This window comes from Rutilus rutilus, assembly GCF_951802725.1.
Source record: "Rutilus rutilus genome assembly, chromosome: 14".
NCBI classification, from domain to species: Eukaryota; Metazoa; Chordata; class Actinopteri; order Cypriniformes; family Leuciscidae; genus Rutilus; species Rutilus rutilus.
Window position 1 is genome coordinate 21,004,488 of NC_140219.1, and position 22,117 is coordinate 21,026,604.

General features: G+C 37.7%; 2 protein-coding genes across 4 annotated transcripts in view; both read right to left on the bottom strand.

Annotated features, from left to right (window-relative positions):
• Positions 1-58: 58 nt before the first annotated feature.
• hmmr (hyaluronan-mediated motility receptor (RHAMM)) lies at positions 59-17,324 on the bottom strand. 2 transcript variants are annotated; one of them, XM_084430917.1, is made up of 20 exons: positions 17,107-17,324; positions 16,521-16,619; positions 15,547-15,623; positions 14,658-14,735; positions 14,352-14,540; positions 13,090-13,176; positions 12,889-13,000; positions 12,289-12,354; positions 12,135-12,208; positions 11,930-12,000; positions 11,476-11,843; positions 11,210-11,358; positions 8,305-8,519; positions 8,109-8,225; positions 7,435-7,593; positions 2,819-3,196; positions 2,631-2,703; positions 1,959-2,135; positions 1,725-1,875; positions 59-637 (listed from the first exon to the last, which is right to left on the bottom strand). In XM_084430917.1, the coding sequence occupies exons 1-20, from the start codon at positions 17,150-17,152 to the stop codon at positions 618-620; spliced, it is 2,706 nt and encodes a 901-aa protein (XP_084287043.1). In that variant the 5' UTR covers positions 17,153-17,324; the 3' UTR covers positions 59-617. The 2 variants fall into 2 exon arrangements, with proteins under 2 accessions (XP_084287043.1, XP_084287044.1); XM_084430918.1 differs by having other exon boundaries at positions 15,547-15,620; positions 17,107-17,277.
• A 3,894-nt stretch (positions 17,325-21,218) lies between these two features.
• Positions 21,219-22,117, bottom strand: part of stag2b (STAG2 cohesin complex component b) — a 29,526-nt gene continuing 28,627 nt past the window's right edge. The window contains exons 33-34 of one of the 2 annotated variants that reach the window (XM_084431271.1): positions 21,684-21,761; positions 21,219-21,406 (exon numbers count right to left, since the gene is read on the bottom strand). In XM_084431271.1, the coding sequence (XP_084287397.1) occupies positions 21,383-21,406; positions 21,684-21,761 (102 nt within the window). In that variant the 3' untranslated portion in view covers positions 21,219-21,382. Of the gene's footprint in view, positions 21,407-21,487; positions 21,762-22,117 lie in introns of those variants that run through there. The other variant, XM_084431270.1, reaches the window with a different exon arrangement.

The following is a 22,117-nucleotide window of genomic DNA, read 5'->3' on the forward strand; positions in this document are numbered from 1 at the left end:
AATACAATGTCCTTCTAGTGTTAAAATTATGGCATAAATATCACAATGACAGAGCAAAGAGAGAGAAAAGCAAGTATTTTATTAAGTAAAGTTTTCACTGACATTGCTCTTTTCAAATAAGAACATTAAAATTTAAAGACATCTATAGTTTTGACATTAAGCTTTATGGCAGAAAAAAACCATTATTAAAATTATAAAATAATATTGTAAGAACTAAAATTTACTCTAAAAAAAAGAAGAAATCAACTGAACAAGACTCGTTGGACACTTAAAGAGTGGGCAAACAATGAACTTTTTAAAGATAATAGCACACCCTGTGATGAACAAAATCAGATAACAGAAAATCCTGAGTACCATATAAACATTTTCACCATTGTAGTCAAATTAGTCAAGAGCAACATCTAAAAAAGGGGGCTGTCAAATATATATAGATATTGAGTGACAGTAACAATGTTAATGCCACTGTATTAAATTCACACACAAAAATAAAACATACATAAATAAGATCTACATTGTCAGACTCCGAAGAGGCAGTCAGGATGTTTGGGTGCTGAACTATCCTCGTTCACAGTCATCCATAGGCCAGGGATATTCCACAAAAGTCCATTAGTGATAGTTTAACGAAATTTGTTGTTGCCTGGAAAAAGCAGAATTAGATTTGAAATGTGTAATAAAAAGAACATACAAGTTAGTCTATTGTCATGATATTCATATTTCCAGTCTTTCTAATATAAGAATCAGTGGTTCTGCTCTTTCCTGGTTTATTTCTCATCTCACTGATAGAAAGTTCTACATCACCATGCAGAGTAGAAGTCCAGCACAATTCCACTGACACAGCGGGTGTCCCACAGGGCTCAGTTCTTGGTCCGTTACTTTTTATCATCTACATGCAGCCACTTGGTGATCCGCAAGTATGGACTTCGTTTTCATTGTTATGCTGATGGCGTCCAAATCTATCTTACCACCTCCTCTGATATTTCATCTCTGATTTCTCTAATACATGCAGTGAGTCAGGCAAACACTGGATGTCCTTGAATTTTCTTAAACTAAATGACAGCAAAAATTAAATAATGCTGATCAGCTCCACTGTACCTCTAAATAGAATGGACCTGTCTTTTGACATTGATGTTGTTGTTTTTTTAAACCCTCCTCCCCTGTATGTGATGTTGATGTTTTATTTGATTCCTCTCTTTCCTTTGTTTCTCATATTGCTTCAGTTGTAAAAAACTCTTATCACCTGCGTTATATGGCACGTCTCCACAATCTGGCTGATGCAGAAACCCTAATTTATGCACTACTAACTTCTGATTTGGAGTACTGCAATGCTTTGTTAATTGGCTAACCCAAAAAAAAAACACACAAAAAAACCAACCATTACAAGGCTATAGTATGTAAAAATACAGCTGCGAGAGTGCTTACCTGGGCTGCGTTTCCCAAAAGCATCGGAAGCCTAAGTTGATCGTAGAGACCATTGGTGGCAATTGCTCTCCGATCAACTTAGGCTTACGATGCTTTTGGGAAACGCAGCCCTGGACTAGACGCTCACTAGTGCTCACAAATCCCCTTCTCCATGATCTTTACTGGTTACCTGTTACATCACGTATTCATTTTAAGGTAGTCCTGAAGAAAAGTTTATATTAAGTTAGTTACAAACTAGCTAGTAGCTACTTTATGTTCCAATTTAAGTAAGGTCAAACCCTATCCAGGTTTTTTTCATAATTCACCTTGTGTAAGAGCTGAGCTGGGCTGCTGGTTTTCTTTGAGCTCATGTTTGAAAGCCTTGCTGGGGTCGAACCTCTTTGGCACCTGGCTGGACTTGAGTCGATCCAGCTCTTGCTTCTGTTTCCCCACTTGTGCCCTTAACTTGGACATTTCCTACAGAACACATGGACACGGTCAGCTACGCACCAAAACCTTCAAATCAAACAATGACAACTGCCTTATGAATAATGCCTTACATTTTTGAGCTCCAAGTTCTCCTCTTTGAGTTTGACCATGTGTTTGATCTTCTGTCGCTGGTTTTGATGGCCCAACAGATTAGCATAGGCATCGGCTAACTTGTTCAACTCCGCCTGCGTGGATCCTTTCTCATTCAACAACGCATTCCTCTCCGCTGCAAAGCGGTCCAGCTGTTCCTGATGACCAGAATAAGAGGACAAATGAGAGAACTCATCTAGCACATCTTAAACCTAAGAGCATATATTAAACCTAAGAGTTGTCTCTACTCTTTTGCCACTATTTAAAAAAAAATAAAAAAATTATAATAATAATTTCAGTGACTTTACCAGCACATTCGTGAATATTGCAAAGTGCTGTTACCCATTTCCCATGTGAAGTTTGTTCGCAAAGGCATCTTAGAAGGCACAGCAGCCAAATAAAACTAAGGCAACACTTAGTAATTTTAGTAATAGTAATAACAGAAAATGATGCATAATTGCAAGTAACTAACCATAAACCAAACCCTAAACGTAACTCTATAGTAATTAAATGTAGTCAATTAATATTACTCAGTACTTATTTGAGTAAGTACAATGAAGCTACATCACCTTAAAATAAAGAGTAACCAAAACTAATACAAATAAAGAATATGCACGAATACAAGAAAAAAAATTCTTAATTTGTTTGCTTACCTGAAATGGTTTAACTTTAGCATAGAGCTCTTCATACAAGTTTCTCCAGTGTTGTGTCTCAGAATCACACGTGCTGAGGTGAACAAATGACAATACGGGGATTAAACAACGCAATACACACGGAGACTGACTACATGAGGACACTATGATGGACTTGAGACCTGTTGAGTGCATCCTAACTTTCTCACCTCTGCAGCTGAGCCTCTGCGAGTTGTTTGTGAAAGTCTTGTCTTTCCTCCTCCATCTGTCTGCATAGCTGTCGTCTCTCCTGCTGCCACTCCACAGCATGACGTTGAGAAGAGTCTTTTTCCTCCAGCACCTGCCCGCGCAGCTCAGAAACCTGGTTTTCTAGCTCGCCCACGAGGCCCCGCAGCCTGCTGGCTTCTGCAGAACGGCCCTCCACTGACTGCCTCCTCTTCTGTTCTCTCTCCAGCTGAGCCTGAGCCCGCTCTCTCTCCTGCTCCACTTCCACCTGCAGGCATCTCAGCTCCTCACTATGAGTCTCTGCAGCTCGCTTCAACTCTTTCTCTCTCTGAGCCAGCTTTGTCTGAACTTCTAAAAGCATCCTGTAACACAGTAGTCTACATTTACTTTTCAAAGTATTCTAAAGTATGACAGCTGAAGTATGATATTTACAGACCTCTGATGGTGTGAGAACAGTGTTTACAGCCTAAACTTGGTGCCATTATTAAAAATTAGGGCTGTCAATCGATTAAAAATTTTAATCGATTAATCGCATGATTGTCATGAGTTAACTCGTGATTAATCGCACATTTTTTTATTTGTTCTAAATGTACCTTTAATTAATACTTTTCAAGTTAGTAATACTCTAATCAACGTGGGCATGGATAAATATGGATGCTTTATGCAAATGTATGTTTATTATTGAAACCATAGTCAACATTGAGCATGAAGACGAGACATGTTTCAAAGGTCATAGATGTTTTTCAAATAACTTGTTCATGTCTATTAGACACATATAGAAAGAACAAAGAAATACCAGGTTCCCATTACTTCTCTTTCTTTGCACTGAGCAATTAACACAAACATGTTTAGATTTTTGCATGACAGGGCAGCTCTTCTGAAAATGCTAAATGTACATTTATTATTTATTATTAGGCTACATTATAGTTTGTCTCTCTCTGTGCCCATTTTGATAAAGCTAAATTCTCAATAAAACTGTTTTCATTGGTATATTGTACTGTTTCTGTTGTCAAACAACGGAATGAATATGAAATGGTGACTGAAACGCGACCCATTAAGACATAACCAGCTCTCCCTTCCAAGATGTTAATCTGCACAAAAATCCTGATAATCGAGCCGTCGTCTGATGAAATCAAATACACATAAGATAAACACAATATCTGTTTTGCGATTTCGGCTATACTTGCATGTAAAATTAGAGAAGCAACATCATATCTGTGTTTAACTGAATTAAAGCGCTGCTCCTCTCTCCAGCGCGAGACGCAGAGAGAGAGCGAGAGAGAGAGAGGCGCGCGCGTGTGCTGGGAGAGCACCGGCGGTACCGGTAGATTCTCAGAAACTAAATAAAGTTTGGCCGCTTTGTTGAAGAAAAAAATAATAATAATAATAAAAAAAAAAAAAAAAAAAAAAAAAAAAAAAAAAAAATCGCTAAATGGGTCTGCAATGTCGCTAAGTTGGCAACACTGTGTATCTCCATTTCTCCAACTAGGTTTTGGGCCACGGGTCAAACAGAAAATACGCGCTGCGTTAATCGAGCGTTAAAAAAAATAGTGCCGTTAATATGATTTTGCGTTAATGCGTTATTAACGCGCTAACTTTGACAGCCCTATTAAAAATATGTGTTAGGTTATAGATTAATATTTGCCGTTTAACCCGTTATAAATAATTAATGCAGTTATTTAAAATGCAAAATGTATATAATGAGGGAGTATATCATGAATCCAACTTCCAAACTGTTTGTCTTATGCTTAACAGCTAAAAAACACCTATAATAAGCGTTGATATTCAGACTATTTTAGACCGAGCGGGACCTGTGTGACTCGTCATATACATAAACAAAGAGAAGTAGCTCCGACTACAATGTTCTTCCGCAAGACACATGCAGTTTTATTTATTAACCACTAGAGTGTCAAGTTACATGGTGCACCTTTAATATAAATATTTAAAATATTATATATATATATATATATATATATATATATATATATATATATATATATATATATATTAGGGGTGGCACGGTTCACAAAACCCACGGTTCGGTTCGTATCACGGTTTTAGGGTCACGGTTTTCGGTTCTGTACGGTTCATGTTGTTGTTTTTTCTTTTAATCTTTAACACTCCAAAAATTTACTTCAGCATATGATATATAGCTGAATTATCTAATTATTTATTTATTTATTTCATAAATGGGGTGTGTTTGCAAAACGCAGCTTCTCATTTCCCATTCTGAAGTAATATGAGTGAGCAGTCACCCTGAGGAAACTTTCAGTGGCCCTGGAGGTCCATCATCTGTAGAGCTACGTGGGCTGTGTTGGACCGTTATTTGTCAATTTATCCTCGTGTCTCGTCATCATAGGCGGGACATGTCCCCACCATTTTTTGCCAGGGTTGATCTTGCAGCACGGGTGTACCAATACAAATAAATAAAACATTTCCAGTTAACTAGCAAAGTATTTGTTTCATTCGTTTGTTAAATAAGAAGCAATTTAGCGCTGAAATGTGTTTTTTTAATCAAGTGATCAAAGTGCTCGTTGCAGTGTCGATCAGTGGTGCTGATACAGTGTTCTCGTGGCTCGCGCACACACCGCAGCGGCCGCACATTCATCACTCGGATGCGCGCTTCAAGCCATTGAGGAGACAAGGCTACTCGTTCCGATTAAATAATAAAACAAAATTCATACAAATCGGTCCCTGCTTGATATACAACCGCTGATAAACATAATCGGTTTTGATAAAGAAAAAAATATATACGAGCGCAGATTAGAACTCAGAACCTTTGATACGCTTGGCAAGTTCTGCCACTGGACCATTAGGCTACGTGGAACAGTCGATCTATGTAGCCTATTTATTCACATGAAAAAACCAACATATAGTGGAGTAGATCTCATTAAATGTCTAGGTAAACTCAGTGTACTATATAAATTGATTGCTGGACATTGTAATGTAATTCTACATATGTCTGATTTATGATTTAGCATTGTATTAGCACGGGCACGAGGCTACATTGCGCATGCGTCGAACCGTGCAAACCGCGCGACGCACACGCGCACCGAACCGAGACAAGCGAACCGAACGGTTCGGATGTTTTTTCATGTACCGTGCCACCCCTAATATATATATATATATATATATATATATATATATATATATATATATATATATATATATATATATATATATATATATATAAAAATACTGTCTTTATACTGTTTCCACATTAATGTGGTAATTAATTATTTAAACTTGTATGAGCAATTGGTTAAATTTTTTGTTCAACTACATGCAATTTTAAATATTCTAGCAGCTGACCCCCAGCGCAACATGCTTGTCATGTGACACAGTAGCCACAATAGTGCTGTATCGCTTTTATTTAGTTTTTCAAAATATCTACAAACTTGTTAGCTGTCATCAACTATCTGATATTCCGATTCTCAAATACGTGTAAGTGAATGTGTTTTGTCGTTTAAAAACCTTTATAATGATCATGTTAGTTGATCTATAATGCGTGGCGAGCCGCACTGTTAGTTCGCAGCGCAATTCAGAGAATCAGATCTGTCAGATTTACAACAAGTAAATTCACCCACTTCTCCCCAAATACATGAAAGTAAGTGGCTGGGTGAAATGTGCGAAGAATAGAGTATACTTCATAGATATCTATACAGGATTGTTATTGCTGCTTCCATATACATCAGTGTGTATTTTACAAAATATAAATGTGTTGTTTTGCTAGTACTTTGTGTATTTAAATGTCTGAAACCTAAAATAAACATTATGTGGTTGAAAACACTGAATAGTTGTGATGTATGACAGCTTTAGTCTGTCTCTGGCTCAGCTCTAGCCAACGCGCGAAAGCACATTTGAATTTAGCAGTTGATCACGTGATGCACCAAACGCTCTAATCACACCGGTGTGATTGTACGCATCAAAGGGTTAAATACATTGACAGCCCGAATCAATACGCTTACCAAAACTGAAATTGTGTACTGCCACTTTAATCTACAGCTATAAAGGAATTTTTTTTTTTTAAGTTTCCTTTAAATTTATGGTAATGATTCCTTTTTATAAAAACAGTTAATAGTGATCCATTAAATGGTTTGGTAATTGGAGAGCAATATTAGCTTAACAAAAAAAATAATAAAAATAATTTGTGGTGCATGACAAGTGTTGAGCGTGGCAGTCTCTTGCTCTGCTCCCGCCAACATGTGAAAGCACATTTGAATTTAGATCACGTACTGCACTGTACACCGGTGTGATCGTATGTGTCAAATGGTTAAATAATAATAACAACACTATTTTATATAATTGATTTATTTACATTTTATAATGTTTTATTTAGTATTTAAATTAATTTGAAGAAATAATCACGAAATATTGATTTGTAAATAAGCCATTTATTAATAATGACTGACATTATCACAAAATGTCCTCTCCAGAATCACAATCAGGATGATATAAGACCTCTGTCCTGATTAGCCTGTTCATTTATTTCGTGATAATGACGTTATTTCTTGGACTACATTATCAATTATGTGGGAGCTGCACATATATGGGAAGTGTAGCAGATAATTACTGCAGACCTGTGAGGCGGGACACTGACCTAGCATACTCCTCTTGCTCTTTACACTGCATTTCCTGGTAGCTTATGAGTTTCTGCTGGTCCTGCTGCAACTGTTGCTTCAGTTGGTTCATCTCTTCCTGCAGCTGATGGGTTTGAGCCTCTGCCTTGGCCTTCTGCTCACCCAGAGACCTCCTTGAGCTTATGGAATTACATACACACAAAAAAACCTTTGATTAAGACAATTTGATGATGGTTGAACAGGGCATTGGCAATTAATAAATTCTGGGTCATTATAAACTTCCATAGACAGCACTTTATGATAGTTCTTCCCTATTGTATTGTGACATATACATTTATGAGTGAAATGGCTTCTCGCAAAAAAAAAAAAAAAAAAAAAAGTACAGCGGGACTTGATTTTGTCTTTGGGAATTGATTAAATGGTTACTATCGGTCAATTTCATGTGAGTGACAAGTTGTCCTGCCCTCACATCAGTAAACACATCATCAGAGAAAAGAATAGATGTTGTTGCAAGAGAGAGGGGAAGTTATTTAGATTAAGGATTACAAGGGCACATGAATAAAATAAAATAAAAAGTTATGATGTGCAAGGAATAAATCATTTATAATAAGCAATGTTAAATAAAATAAATAAGAATAGTTCATTCTGATTTAATGGTGACTTTAAATAAATGAAAAGGTATTTAAAGTAATACCTCTCAAAGTCAGTAGTAACATCTCCCAACTTGGCAAGACAGGTGTTGTGATCCTCTTCTAGTTTTTTGATTGCAGTCACATGAGCCTCTTCTAAAGCCTGCATCTCAGCACACTTCCTGCCAAAGGACACAACAACACTGGTCAGTTTTTACCAGAGATGCGATTCATCTCAACTCCATTAGAAGTTGTTCTCACTTTTCTAACTCAGCACAATTGTTCCTCAGCTCCTGCTCCAGCGTCTGGTTCTTCTGTGTGAGGTGCTGTATGGCCTGCTCACTGCATTTCTCCTGCTTCTCCAGCTCTGACAGCTCCTCGAGCGCATCCTCCAGCTCCTCGCCAAGCTGTCTCCTCTCTGCCTCGGTCTCATCTCTCAGGTGCTCAAGCATGCTAGCCAGGGAGCCGCTGTGAGTCTGCAGCAACACACATTAGAGGATCTTAAGAGACATTAGCCTAATCCACAAAGATGATCAAGGAGACTTTGACTTCCTGATTGAGGGTCGACACAGTACAACCTAGTTAAGTCTATTAAGTTGCACTCTTCACTTAATTGTCCCACTCATGCTGGTATAAATCACATCACACTTATTCAGGATTGATTTTTCCTCTTGAAGTACCACAATAAATCACAAAATGGCATGTTAGTAAACTGTTTTCCTAGTCATGGCCCAAGACACAGTGAGGAAAATAAGTATTTGAACACCCTGCTATTTTGCAAGTTCTCCCACTTAGAAATCATGGAGGGGTCTGAAATTGTCATCGTAGGTGCATGTCCACTGTGAGAGACAATCAAAAAAAAAAAAAAAAAAAATCCAGAAATCACAATGTATGATTTGTTAATTATTTATTTGTATGATACAGCTGCAAATAAGTATTTGAACACCTGAGAAAATCAATGTTAATATTTGGTACAGTAGCCTTTGTTTGCAATTACAGAGGTCAAACGTTTCCTGTAGTTTTTCACCAGGTTTGCACACACTGCAGGAGGGATTTTGGCCCACTCCTCCACACAGATCTTCTCTAGATCAGTCAGGTTTCTGGGCTGTCGCTGAGAAACACGGAGTTTGAGCTCCCTCCAAAGATTCTCTATTGGGTTTAGGTCTGGAGACTGGCTAGGCCACGCCAGAACCTTGATATGCTTCTTACAGAGCCACTCCTTGGTTATCCTGGCTGTCTGCTTCGGGTCATTGTCATGTTGGAAGACCCAGCCTCGACCCATCTTCAATGCTCTAACTGAGGGAAGGAGGTTGTTCCCCAAAATCTCGCAATACATGGCCCCGGTCATCCTCTCCTTAATACAGTGCAGTCGCCCTGTCCCATGTGCAGAAAAACACCCCCAAAGCATGATGCTACCACCCCCATGCTTCACAGTAGGGATGGTGTTCTTGGGATGGTACTCATCATTCTTCTTCCTCCAAACACGTTTAGTGGAATTATGACCAAAAAGTTCTATTTTGGTCTCATCTGACCACATGACTTTCTCCCATGACTCCTCTGGATCATCCAAATGGTCATTGGCAAACTTAAGACGGGCCTTGACATGTGCTGGTTTAAGCAGGGGAACCTTCCGTGCCATGCATGATTTCAAACCATGACGTCTTAGTGTATTACCAACAGTAACCTTGGAAACGGTGGTCCCATGTCTTTTCAGGTCATTGACCAGCTCCTCCCGTGTAGTTCTGGGCTGATTTCTCACCTTTCTTAGGATCATTGAGACCCCACGAGGTGAGATCTTGCATGGAGCCCCAGTCCGAGGGAGATTGACAGTCACGTTTAGCTTCTTCCATTTTCTAATGATTGCTCCAACAGTGGACCTTTTTTCACCAAGCTGCTTGGCAATTTCCCCGTAGCCCTTTCCAGTAGAGATGCGCGGATGGGCTATTATTTCATCCGCAACCGCATCACAAAACTCAACATCCGTCCGCCATCCATCCGCACCAACGTTTTTGACCAATTTTCAAAACCGCACCCGCCCGCCATTCGCTGATTGGTGTATACATAATATTTTTCATTTGTTTGGTTCAACCGCCCGCCACCCGCCCGAATTTAATTCAAATATTATTTTTCGTCACGTCATCCGCCCAATCCGCGGTCAACCGCGCATCTCTACTTTCCAGCCTTGTGGAGGTGTGCAATTTTGTCTCTAGTGTCTTTGGACAGCTCTTTGGTCTTGGCCATGTTAGTAGTTGGATTCTTACTGATTGTATGGGGTGGACAGGTGTCTTTATGCAGCTAACGACCTCAAACAGGTGCATCTACTTTAGGATAATAAATGGAGTGGAGGTGGACATTTTAAAGGCAGACTAACAGGTCTTTGAGGGTCAGAATTCTAGCTGATAGACAGGTGTTCAAATACTTATTTGCAGCTGTATCATACAAATAAATAGTTAAAAAATCATATATTGTGATTTCTGGATTTTTTTTTTTTTGATTATGTCTCTCACAGTGGACATGCACCTACGATGACAATTTCAGCCCCCTCCATGATTTCCAAGTGGGAGAACTTGCAAAATAGCAGGGTGTTCAAATACTTATTTTCCTCACTGTATACTCAAGCTAATGAAATTAATAATAAAAAAAAAAGATTCTGTTTCTAAATCCTTCACAGCAAAGGTCCAAACAATAAATGTATAGCAGTGAATTGGGGGGAAAAGGGAAAGAAATCCTACATAGTCTACCTAAGACTTATTTTAATTAGTGATCTTGCATGCATTAAGTGAAAGCTTTCACAAAAATGGGGTTGAATTGCATAAAGTGAACCTGGTTAAATGGATAAAAGAAATTAGTGACTGCCTGGAATACTTTAGTACTGTGTGTTTGTATGGTAACATCAGTTGACATGACATTAAAAGGATAGTTCACCCCCCTTCAAAAATAATCCTTTCCTCAATCTCATGTTGTTCCAAACCTATAAGACTTCTGTTCATTCTGAAGATAATTTTAATATTCTGCCATAATTTTTGTCCATTGAAAGTCCATGCAACAAAAACCTTTACACAAGTACAAAGTCATGTCAAAAGTAATCCATATCAATCAAGTGGTTTTATCAAAGTCTTCTGAAAGCTAATACTGGTGTAAACCACCTACACATTCTCTTAATTACCTTCTCCTCCTCCAGTTGTTTGGTAAGTGCAGAGTGCTCCTCCTTCAGCTTTTCAAATGCCTCTGTCTCAGTCTGCCTGCTCTCCTCCATTGCGTTGATCTCTGCCTTGAGCTCTTGAACCCGTCGCAGACCCTCCTCCTGCGTCCTGGCTGCACACAAATCACAAACAAATAATCCTAAGAGGGGTGATCAAATTCATCCCACAATGTGCTTATTTATTATGTGCATCTCATAAACACTCAAGCTTAGTTTTAAAGCTCATTCACCTCTTTCATCCTCCAGCACCAAGCATCTCTCGCCCATGAGCGCCACACGCTGATCCAGCTCTTCCTCGGTCCTCCTCAAGATCTCCTTCACTCGGGCCAGTTCCTGCTCCTGCTGGCGAATCATGCTCCGGGACTCCTCAAGATCCTGAACTCCTCGCTGCATCTGCTCCTCCAGCTCTTTTAGCGAGGTCTGCGAGGCCTGTAGATCCTGCAAGTGCCGCTCCAGCTCACTTTCCTTCTCTTCTAGAGCCTTCTGGGAGTCCTGCAGCTCCTGCTGAGAAATCCGCAGTTCCTCTTCCTTAACTTTCAGCACCTCCTGACAGTCCTGCAGCTCACCGGTACATTTCTCCAGCTTCTGTTCCACTTCACTGCACAGGCCGCATAGAGACGAATGAAGAAGTGAACACTGATACCATAACAACAGCAACAATATGAAAATGCACTGAGTTCTAACCTGAGGTTGTCTTGAGCATCAGAGACACGGCGCTCCATGGTGGATTTGTCCTGGAGCTTAATCCGCAAATCCTTTGACATTGGAGAGTGAGACAGACAGCTTATCTCAAACCAAGCAGCACTTCAAAGACTGATGATTCAACCCAAGCGGTGAGTAAATGTCAACTGGCTTAAGAGAGTCAAATTCTGTTGACCAAAACCAATACCTGAATCTCTTCATTTGCTGAGTCCAAGTAACTCTGCAGGGCTTTTATCTCCTCCCTCAGCTCCTGGATTATGTCTTCATTTGAAGAAGATAGAAAAAAAAGTCAGATGTAGCCATAAAACAAACTGTTTTTTTTTCTTATCATGCAAACTTACTGTGCAATTTATCCATTTCATTCTCAATCTGCTCATTCTGGGCTCTTGTCTCCTGATGAAGATCCTCTAAAACACAATGTTAAGTAAGAAGCAAAAATGTTAGCTTGTAGTCACTTATGATATGTGATTTGCAACTAAACTTTAATGAGTCATTTGAATCAATAAATCATTTCTAAACCATCAGAAGCTTCTTAAATGCCACTTTATGGTTCCAACATGCCTGACTGTACCATTTTACTTCTAAACAAAATAATAACAAACACAAATGTTAGAAAGTTTGGGGTCAGTAAAATGTTTAATGTTTTTGAAAAGTCTAAGGCTGCAATTGTGGTGCTTAATATTTTTGTGACAACAGTGATAGTTCTTCTGTGTGAACAATGTGATGAGGTCATGTGAGGTCATATGCAGAATACTGTTGGAAACACTGTGAAATAATATCGTTTCACTTTATTTGTTTATTTGAATAGTAGATATGTTAGTATTCTGTTTTGAACATGGTCTGACTTATGCTTAGACGCACTGAACATCTGTCAGATAGATTCTATAAAATGGGACTGATCTAAAAATATATATTATCAAATATACATTATTAATCCTCACCAAGATCCTGGTTCCTTTCCTGAAGAACTCTAAAAGTTGTTCTGGCAGTCTCCAGATCCGTTTCCAAGACCTTTACTTTCCCCTCTGAGCTGATCTGTAGGAAGCTCAGCTCCTGTTCAAAAAGCACAAGCCCACAATTACACTGAGCAACTTGTGAAGTTACACAAACTCCTCTCCATAAAGTGACTTGAGGGAACTTACCTTATCTTTGGCATCCAGTTTATTTTTGGCCTCAATGAGCTCCATGGAAAGAGCATTGATCTTCTTCTTGGTCGTATCTGCAGAGACCTGCGAAAATTAAAGTGCCAAGACATTCCTCAGTAAACTTGAAGCAGTCTACAAAACAACACTTAAAGGTAGGGTAGGTAATCATTTTTCTAAAAAAAAAAAAAACACTCCAAATTTGTTTAAACTGTCTTTATATACCAATACATAATTAAAATGTAAGTACTCTGAAAAAGAAAATATAAAAATCGAGTGACTGTAGACCTTTTAATCTGCAATAAACAGAGCTCATTATTTCCATTCATTCCACCCCCTCCCTTCTGAGCTCCTTCCAAAGCCACGCCCCCAAAACACATGAACGCGCGACGCCAAACGCTCAGGCTGGAACAAGACGCATTTATTACCTGAGACGAGTGGAGAGGAAGGAGCGCAGTACATACAGTGACATCATGTCAGAATCACATGTAATAAAATACCTAACTTTATCACTATGAATATAAACAAATAAGATTTCTTTTAGTACTCACTATCAAGCTAGCATATCGATAATGGTAAAGTTTCATTCGGTAACGAGCTATATTTATAAGGCAAAACTAAAAACAGGTTGCATTGATACACGTTTTTCCATTACCATCAGTTACACTGTGATGAAGATGAATTTCGTGTAAGATTCATAACATATACGGTGTTTTGCATGTAAGAGTTTCCATGATGAAAACATTGTTGACTCTAATGAAGACTAACGTACACTCCGAGTCCGGAGACAAGTACCGCATCGTCGGTTCGAGGACAGGTCCGGGGTTGAGGGCGAAGCAGAGGAGGTCGTTCAAGAGTGCAGGCAGGGTCCGAGGAAGTAGTTTTTGCCTTGTTTGCCTTCGCTGACTGCATATGCAGGTGCTTTGAGCTGAATATTTCCGGGAACGGTGACATGTGATGAGTGCACGCAGGGCAGCGCGCGCAGTGGGGCTCGGGGCGGGCACGAGACATGAAGGCATCTGATTGGTTCTTTACATTCGCACCGAATGGCAGTGATTGGTCAGAGTTTTTACTGTCCTGCAGCTGCTACAGAGGTCTGATTTTTTTCATTCCTTTTTCTAAACACATAATGTATTGACTACTATCAGGATGGAAGGACCATTTCACCCAGTATAAAAAAAAAGTGTTTCTGAACAGGATTACCTACCCTACCTTTAAGAAACGGAGATTGCACAACGCCCTGGTACAAAAAGACTAGTCACCTTGGTCTTCAGGAACTCATTAACTTTCTTTAACTCTGCAAGCTGCCTCTCGAGAGAAGCCACATTGGCAGCAAGGCCAGTCTTCTCTCTGACAGCCACGAGCACTTTAGACTCCAACTTCTTCAGCTCTTCCTCCAGGGTCAGCAGCCTGCGGTCCTGCTCTCCTCTCTGCTGCACCAAAGATCGGATCTATACTCCAGCATTAGAAGTGACAGTCAAGGTTAGGAGAAAAGGCCAAAGAAATTGATCAGGCCTCAAAACAACAAATGGCCATCCAGGAAATGTTCAAAACGGTTTGAAATCTACCTCTTTCTCCAGAAGTCTCTGATGTTTCATCTCAAGTGTGAAACTATTTTTGTCCTTTTTGGAACTTAATGCATCAGCCTATATGAGGAAAAAAAGCAAATAGTAAAACAGCATAGCAAATACTATTAACTGATATACAGGTAGATATTCAATTTACTGACAAATTGTCTGTTTTTAGACACTTTGGTGAACTCTAAAAAGGGAACTGACCCTATTAGCTCACCCAAATCAAAGTTGTACATTTTTAAGATATTTAAAAAGTCTTCAAATAATGTCAGCCTCAAGTTGTTCCAAACCTGTATGAATTTCTTTCTTCTGCTGAACACAAAAGAAGATACTTTGAAGAATGTGGGTAACCAGACAGTTGACCGGCCCCATTGACTTCCATAGTATGGAGAAAAAAAAAAGAAAAAAAAAATACTATGGAAGTCAATGAGGCCCATCAATTGTTTGGTTATCCACATTCTTCAAAATATCTTCTTTTGTGTTCAGCAGAAGAAAGAAATTCATACAGGTTTGCTATGTCTAATAAGACAAACACAGGAACAAAAGAGTTACATTACAATACAGTCATTCTAAAAAGGATAGTTCAGACAAAATTTAAAAAAATTATGTCTTCATTTACTAGTTTCCAACCTGTATTCTTTCTTAACCTGTATGACTTTCTTCTGTGAAACAAATTATATTTTGAGAAATGTCTCTGTATATTTGTCCATGCAATGAATGTCAAGAGTGTGCATGTTGTTTTGGACTAGAGACTTTCATTATATGGATAAAATCTTTTTTGTTCTGTATAAGAAAAAGCATGGAATAGAAGGTGTACATCTTTATTAAACTAATACTTCAGTATGGTTGACCACTAGCAAATAATTACAAATTCAGATCTTACCAAACCATCAACAGACATGGTCCTCCGAACTGGAGACATGGGTACTTCTTTTGAAGGGGACGGCAGGGGTGCCTCTGCTGATCAGCATAAAAAAAAAAGAAAAAAAAAAGTTTAAATATTTTAATCAATGTTTCTTATTCTTAAAGGGATAGTTCACCCAAAATTGAAAATTCTGTCATTAATTACTCAGACTCACCCTCATGTCGTTCCAAACCCGTAAGACTATCGTTCATCTTTGGAACACAAATGAAGATCTTTGATGAAATATAAGAGATTTCTGTCCCTCCTTTGACAGCAAAGCAACCATCACTTTTGATGCTTCAAAAAGTTCATAAAGAGATCGTAAAACTAATCCATATGAATTGAGCGGTTTAGTGCAAATTATCCAAAGAGACTTGATCGCTTTATATGATGAACAGATTCAATTTAGGCTTTTATTACAAACATTGATCAGCAAACATAAACAGAGGCTCAACCGAACCTGCTTGACACGCAAGAACAAACCTCTTGCGGAAGCTCAAACGTGCTGCGTAACACACAAGAATGAACCTCATTGGTTCTTGCATCAAGTGAACATGCTTGAGCTTCAGTTTACCACAACTGATGTGTAATTGATGTTCCCACAACTGATGTGACATTAATTAATGTTTATATGTGAAAAAAAAGGCTAAATTCAACCTGTTAGTCATATAGAGTGATCGTGTATTTTCAGAAAATGTTGGACTATTACGATCTCTTGATGAACTTTTTGAAGCGTCAAAGTGGTAGTTGCATAGTTGTCTATGGAGAGGCAGAAAGATCTCATCAAAAAGATCTTCATTTGTGTTCCGAAGATGATCAAAAGTCTTACGGGTTTGAAACGACATGAGCGTGAGTAAATGATGACAGAATTTTCCTTTTTGGGTGAACTATTCCTTTAAGGTTCAGATGGAAAATGTTATCTTAAATGGTGGTTCAAGAAAATCTGCTCTCACTTTTGGAAGCTGTTCTGAAGCGCTCTGCTTTATGAAATGAAACAGCTCCCTTCAGCTCACCAGACTTCACGTCATATGTACCAGGTGGAGGAGCACAACCTAAGGATACAAAATACAAAAGATTAATAATCAAAGTTTATGAATATAAACTTCTCATAATCATTGAGGTAACGTTAGCTGACATGTATTCCAAACAGCTGAACAAACATATTCAGCATTCATTTTCATATCTTTAAGTCTTCATTTTGTTATGTCTATTTATTATTTTTAGCTTAGAAATAACAATGCACGCCTTACAGTTATTGCCTCATGACGTACGTTACTGTTGTGCATTTGATAAATAAACTTTGTTTTGATAGGCTGGCAAAATAGATCGATCGCAGCTGCAAGAAAACAGACGCTTAACAAAGAAAACGGTATTAAATTATAAAGCTGAGCATGAAAGTGAGAACTAACCAGGTAACTTTACTTTCATTAAAACCTGAATCATATGTATTAATAATTAAACTATTTAAAGCACATAGCTGCTAACTGCATTCAACTTCACTCACATCGTAGAATAATGGAACAGACGTATGCAACTTACCAACATTCTCGTTAAATCTCTTTAATGGAGCTCTTGAGAAAGACATGACCGATAAGAGTGGTCGAAAACCCAAAGACTGTTGAAAAACGTACTTAAATTGTTTAAACTTTAAAGATAAAACTTCCGTCCGTCAACAACAACTCGTTTACACCCGCTGAAATTTTGAAATGGTAACCCCGCCCAAAAGATCCTGCGAAACGATATTAACCAATGAAATTAAAGAATATGCGACGAACACAAATGTAAACCAATCAGTAACGACATCGTGCTTTACGTCACATCTGGTAACATAGCGTTCTCCCGAAATTCAAAGAGTGCATTTCTTTTAAGTAATGCCCTCCCTTTCTTTCTTTTCATTCTCTTGTTTTTAGTTAGTCTAGTTGTTTTTGTTTTGAGCTGTGGTGTTGGTGAAGTGTTTTCTTTAACTATTCTTTATATTTCTGTAATTTTTAATACTTGTGTTAAAATTGTATTGTTCTTCACTGTAAACTGAATGTTCAAAAAAGCATTAAAAACAGACAAACAAAAAACTGCACGTGCATGCGATTTAGAGTCAGATACTTACAGCTAAATTATCTCTGACGTGAGTCTCCTTTTTGTGTCTCCTCCTGATGGCTAAAGTTTTTATTGGATTAACAGCTGTAGTAACTGTGGTAAATATTCATAGATGCAATGGTCAACTTTTGTAAGTATAAGTGTCTTTCTTAACTAAAGTACAAGGTATGTGTATTAAAAAACATACTTAGAGACAGTCAGCCGATTTTGCCGGGACTTAAGCCCTGGATGTATTTTGAAAAGTTGACTGACAAATATGAAACCGGACAATATAGCCTATGTAACCCACTCGAAATCATAAGTTGCCTTATTTCAATGTGCTCTATGAAATAAAAAACTCTATGTCGGGGCTTTTGTATTCCTTTGTAGGCTACATAAATGTTACACATTTTAGCCCTACTCATTTTTCATTATAACATTTTATCAATATTGCAAAGTCATCAAAATTGACTCGTGTCATAAAAAAAAAAAAATTGTGACCAAAAATGTGAAAAATACATCTAGCCTAAATTATCGTTCATGACATTCTTTTAAATATAAGCAACCCAATTTTTTCCCCCCAATCAGTATCTAATCAGTATTTTTATTGTGAGTGTGAAGTGTGAACTGCTGCGCAGTCATGTGATTTAGTCAGCTTGATTAACATTATTACAATGTATTCCTATTTAACACAGATGTTCTTTGCTAATTACAGAAACTATAAGCAAAATTCATAAGTATAAATATATATTTATAAAATGTATAAGTGTATATATATATATATATATATATATTTGTATGGTTCTCGAATGTGTTCGAATATTTCACCAGCATCAGCCTTTTCACCGTTTGTATCACTCTGCTTGTCTGTGTTTGCGCAACTTGCATCATTAAGCCAGTAGGTGGCGACAAGTGTCTTTATGAGTAAACAATTGAACTTTAATTGAACTGATTAGTGCCAAAAACATTGATTACCTCAAGAAAGAAACAAGTTGCTGAAACCAATCTTTATTGCTAATATATAAAATGCTCATTTGCCTCTGGACACAAAAAGATTGCACTGGTGTTTAATTGAAATGTAACATCTATGCAAAATAATCCTTGAAAGATTTTTCATTTAAGGCCATTCCTGTTTGGAATATGTGATTGTGTATTGTCAACAATAAGCAGAAACATTCTGCGTTTCCATTTTGTAGTGTGTATAATTCATTTCAACATTTATCCTCATTCTCATGTTTAAGAATCTGTTATCTGCTTGACAAATAATTTATGCTACTGCCCACTGACATGCTTTTAAAGCTATTGTTATCCAATTGTTTGGCCTTCAAACACCTTAAAATGCACATATCATATGTAGGGCCGAGAAATCCAGATTTTCTCGGGGGACCATGTCCCCAAACCCCCCTAACTACCTCACATTTGAATGCGCATGTCTGTGTGGTAATGTGGGCTGGTGTGTTTACATTGCCAGGGCTGAATTTTTGAACCAGTGCCCCCCCCCTGCATATAGGCCTACAATATACATTATTCTCAGTATCGAATCATGTCATCTTATTACTCATCCCCAGCCCCTGATGTTTCAGGCTCAGCCCCTGATGTGTTTAAAATCTAGAAACGCCCCTGCTTAGAGAATGAATTTCAAAACATACGGTGGCAAACAGGATATTTGCGTGTGACTTTGCTCATTTGTAAGCATCGGGCAAAAAAAAAGAATAATGTAAAATCACACAAATACACGAGAAAGATTTGTTTACTTTTATTCAAAAACTTACTGTCTCCAGACAGATACAAATCAGAAACATTACAGTGGATAACAGAGGACAGGGAAACGGTTATGTATGAGTTTATATCTCTGAACAGGGAGAAGTGATAATAATATGTTTAAAATGTTAACAGAAAAAAGCACTAGAAAATTAAGCTTTACGTTTAAATGCATGTATATTTACACAATCTATTCAGCAGTTCAATGAATGTAGTGGTGAGGAACAGAAGACAGTTTAAGCCGAAGGGCATTTACTTTCATAAATTCAAAATCTGTCTGCACACCTTTTAAATAATTACACTCATGCCATTTCAGAAATGTACTGATCCTTTTCTGATACGAAAGGAATCCATTGTACCTCACATAGAAGTTTCACCATGGAAGATTTATGTTTGACAACCACTTTTCCTTTTTAAAACAAGGACATTTTAAGGCCAAGGCATGGAATGATTAAAAAGTATACCCCAGACAAAATGCACATGTCTGCAATATAAGTTCATGTATTAATGTATTAGTTAAGCTGTGTAGAGCTGCCGAACGCAATGCTGTAACATTTAGGATCTCATAGGACGTTATTGTTACACTTTGAATATTTCATTTTGGGGAAAAACAAAATCAGAGCTGAATAAAATAGTTCTGTCCATGAATTGCAACCAAACTAATTTACAATTAGGAAAAAGGTGAAACCTAAAAAACCTCTTAAGACTGAAGAAAAAAAAAAAAAAAAAAAAAAAAAAAAAACTCAAATACACACAAACACACAAAAAGGAGGAAAAAATCAAATAAAATCTCAAACTTTCACTTGCTGCATGGCTACACACTTCCATGTTTAGACATGTTCTTATACATTTCAAAACATTTTAACTCTAAGTTGGAGTTTTAAAAATAAAAAAAGCACAATTATAAAATCAGCACCAATTTATATATTTATATATAACTTTATTTAAATGTAGATGTCTACATAGCTCTAATCAGGGAGAAGAATATCTCCACCAGACATACTACACTAAGTTCTGTTTTATTAGAGACAACACAATGGCACTACTGGAGAGATTTCCTCTTCGTTGCTTGATTTTAGAGGGACATGCGAGCAGATCTGATCTTTGGATAAGCCTTGTGACTCTGCGGAAGAATTAAAGTCCTTTCTGTGCATCTTCACAGACTGACTGTGATTCTAAGTGCCTGATTTACTAGAGCAGTTGGCACATAAAAACAGTTTTGTCGGGGCAAAGAGAGCAACAGGGCCACTGAATGGTTGAGGTATTTAACATACATATACCAATCACTGATCACGTCACTGAAATTGCCCCATACTTCACACATGCACCAAAGGCAGTAATAAATCAGCTCAGAGTGTTCTGATTTAGGGTTTGTGTTATGTCATGATTTTTGAAGGTGGAATAAAAGGAAACTAAATTCTAGATATAAAGACCTGGAGGTTTTTCCTCCATTTCACATATTAGATAAGAAGAATAAAATATATCAATACTCACTATGATGAGCAAAAACCTGCTTATAAATTACTACTTTACACCAGATTACTCACTATTACAAAAGGGCTATACATAACAAAGTTGTCTTTAAGTTAAAAAAGATGCATTCACCCCTGGCTTCAAGAAATACCACAACTCTAAGAGATCTCACATATGTTTCTTTAAACATGATGACGTTCAACTGTGAAATATTTTTATATATATATTTATATATATATTTATATCTCATATACTCATGTATGGCTAAGGACAGTCCGAGATTCCATGGCGTTCAGTATCTACGGTCACGGTTTGCACGATCAGGGAAAGCCCACACAATGATTGCAGAGACTTTGAATTGCTCCTTTATCCTTTCTGTGTTTTAGTAAGTGTCAATGGTACAAGCTGATTTGGATGCCAATCACTCCATTGAATTTAATTCTCTTTAGAGAATCAATGTGAATTCACACAAAATGTCTCTTCTCTTCACACTCCTCCAATTATAATCTTAAAACATGGGCACTCCCAGGACCTACAAGAGAAAATGTTCAAATTCAGGTCAGTGTTTAGAGTTACCAAACAAACGTTTCATTCAAATCACCAGTCCAGATGGGTCTGATTAGTATTTATAATAGCGAGATGCTCTCCCCCTCTCTGTCTTTTTGCACAAGGGCAATTCAAACTATCTGAAATCACTCCTGCTAGTGCCATCTAGTGGTGATCTCTCTTTCACGTCCTTAGTGTCGGAGTGAACGAGTCCCCCATTACCGCTGAAAAGCATCATAACCCAGGAAATGAGTGCTTCTTACAGACTCATCCATGATGGAGGCGGGGTCGAAAAAGTCAGGCTTCAGTTCCGAACGCTCTCGTCGATTCTTCGATGGGGGCTGCAAGATACGAAAGAGCAGACGATAAGGATAAGATGTGCAAAAAGAAGCGGCATTTATTTAGCTATTAAATGTGACGTTAATAGTTATTTAATGTGTATTACATCTATCACATACACACACTGAACACATAAACAACAAGTTCAAAAGTTTGGTCTCGGTAACAATTTTGTTTTGAAAGAAATTAATACTTTTTTGCATTAAATTGACCACAAGTGACATTAAAGACATTTATAATCTTACAAATGATTTCTAGTTCAAATAAACGCTGTTCTTTTGAACATTCATTAAAGAATTGTGAAAAAAAAACAACAACATTAAGCAGCACAACTGTTTTTAATGGTTTTTGATAATTA

What these genes read in the sequence shown, in the direction of transcription:
- hmmr (XM_084430917.1), bottom strand. Translation starts at nt 17,152, where the DNA reads ATGTCTTTCTCAAGAGCTCCATTAAAGAGATTTAACGAGAATGTTG. An exon ending in CCATGTCTGTTGATGGTTTG is followed by an intron (nt 14,736 to 15,546) that starts GTAAGATCTGAA and finishes TTCCTCATATAG; the next exon opens with GCTGATGCATTAAGTTCCAA. An exon ending in GGTGCTGGAGGATGAAAGAG is followed by an intron (nt 11,359 to 11,475) that starts GTGAATGAGCTT and finishes ATTTGTGTGCAG; the next exon opens with CCAGGACGCAGGAGGAGGGT.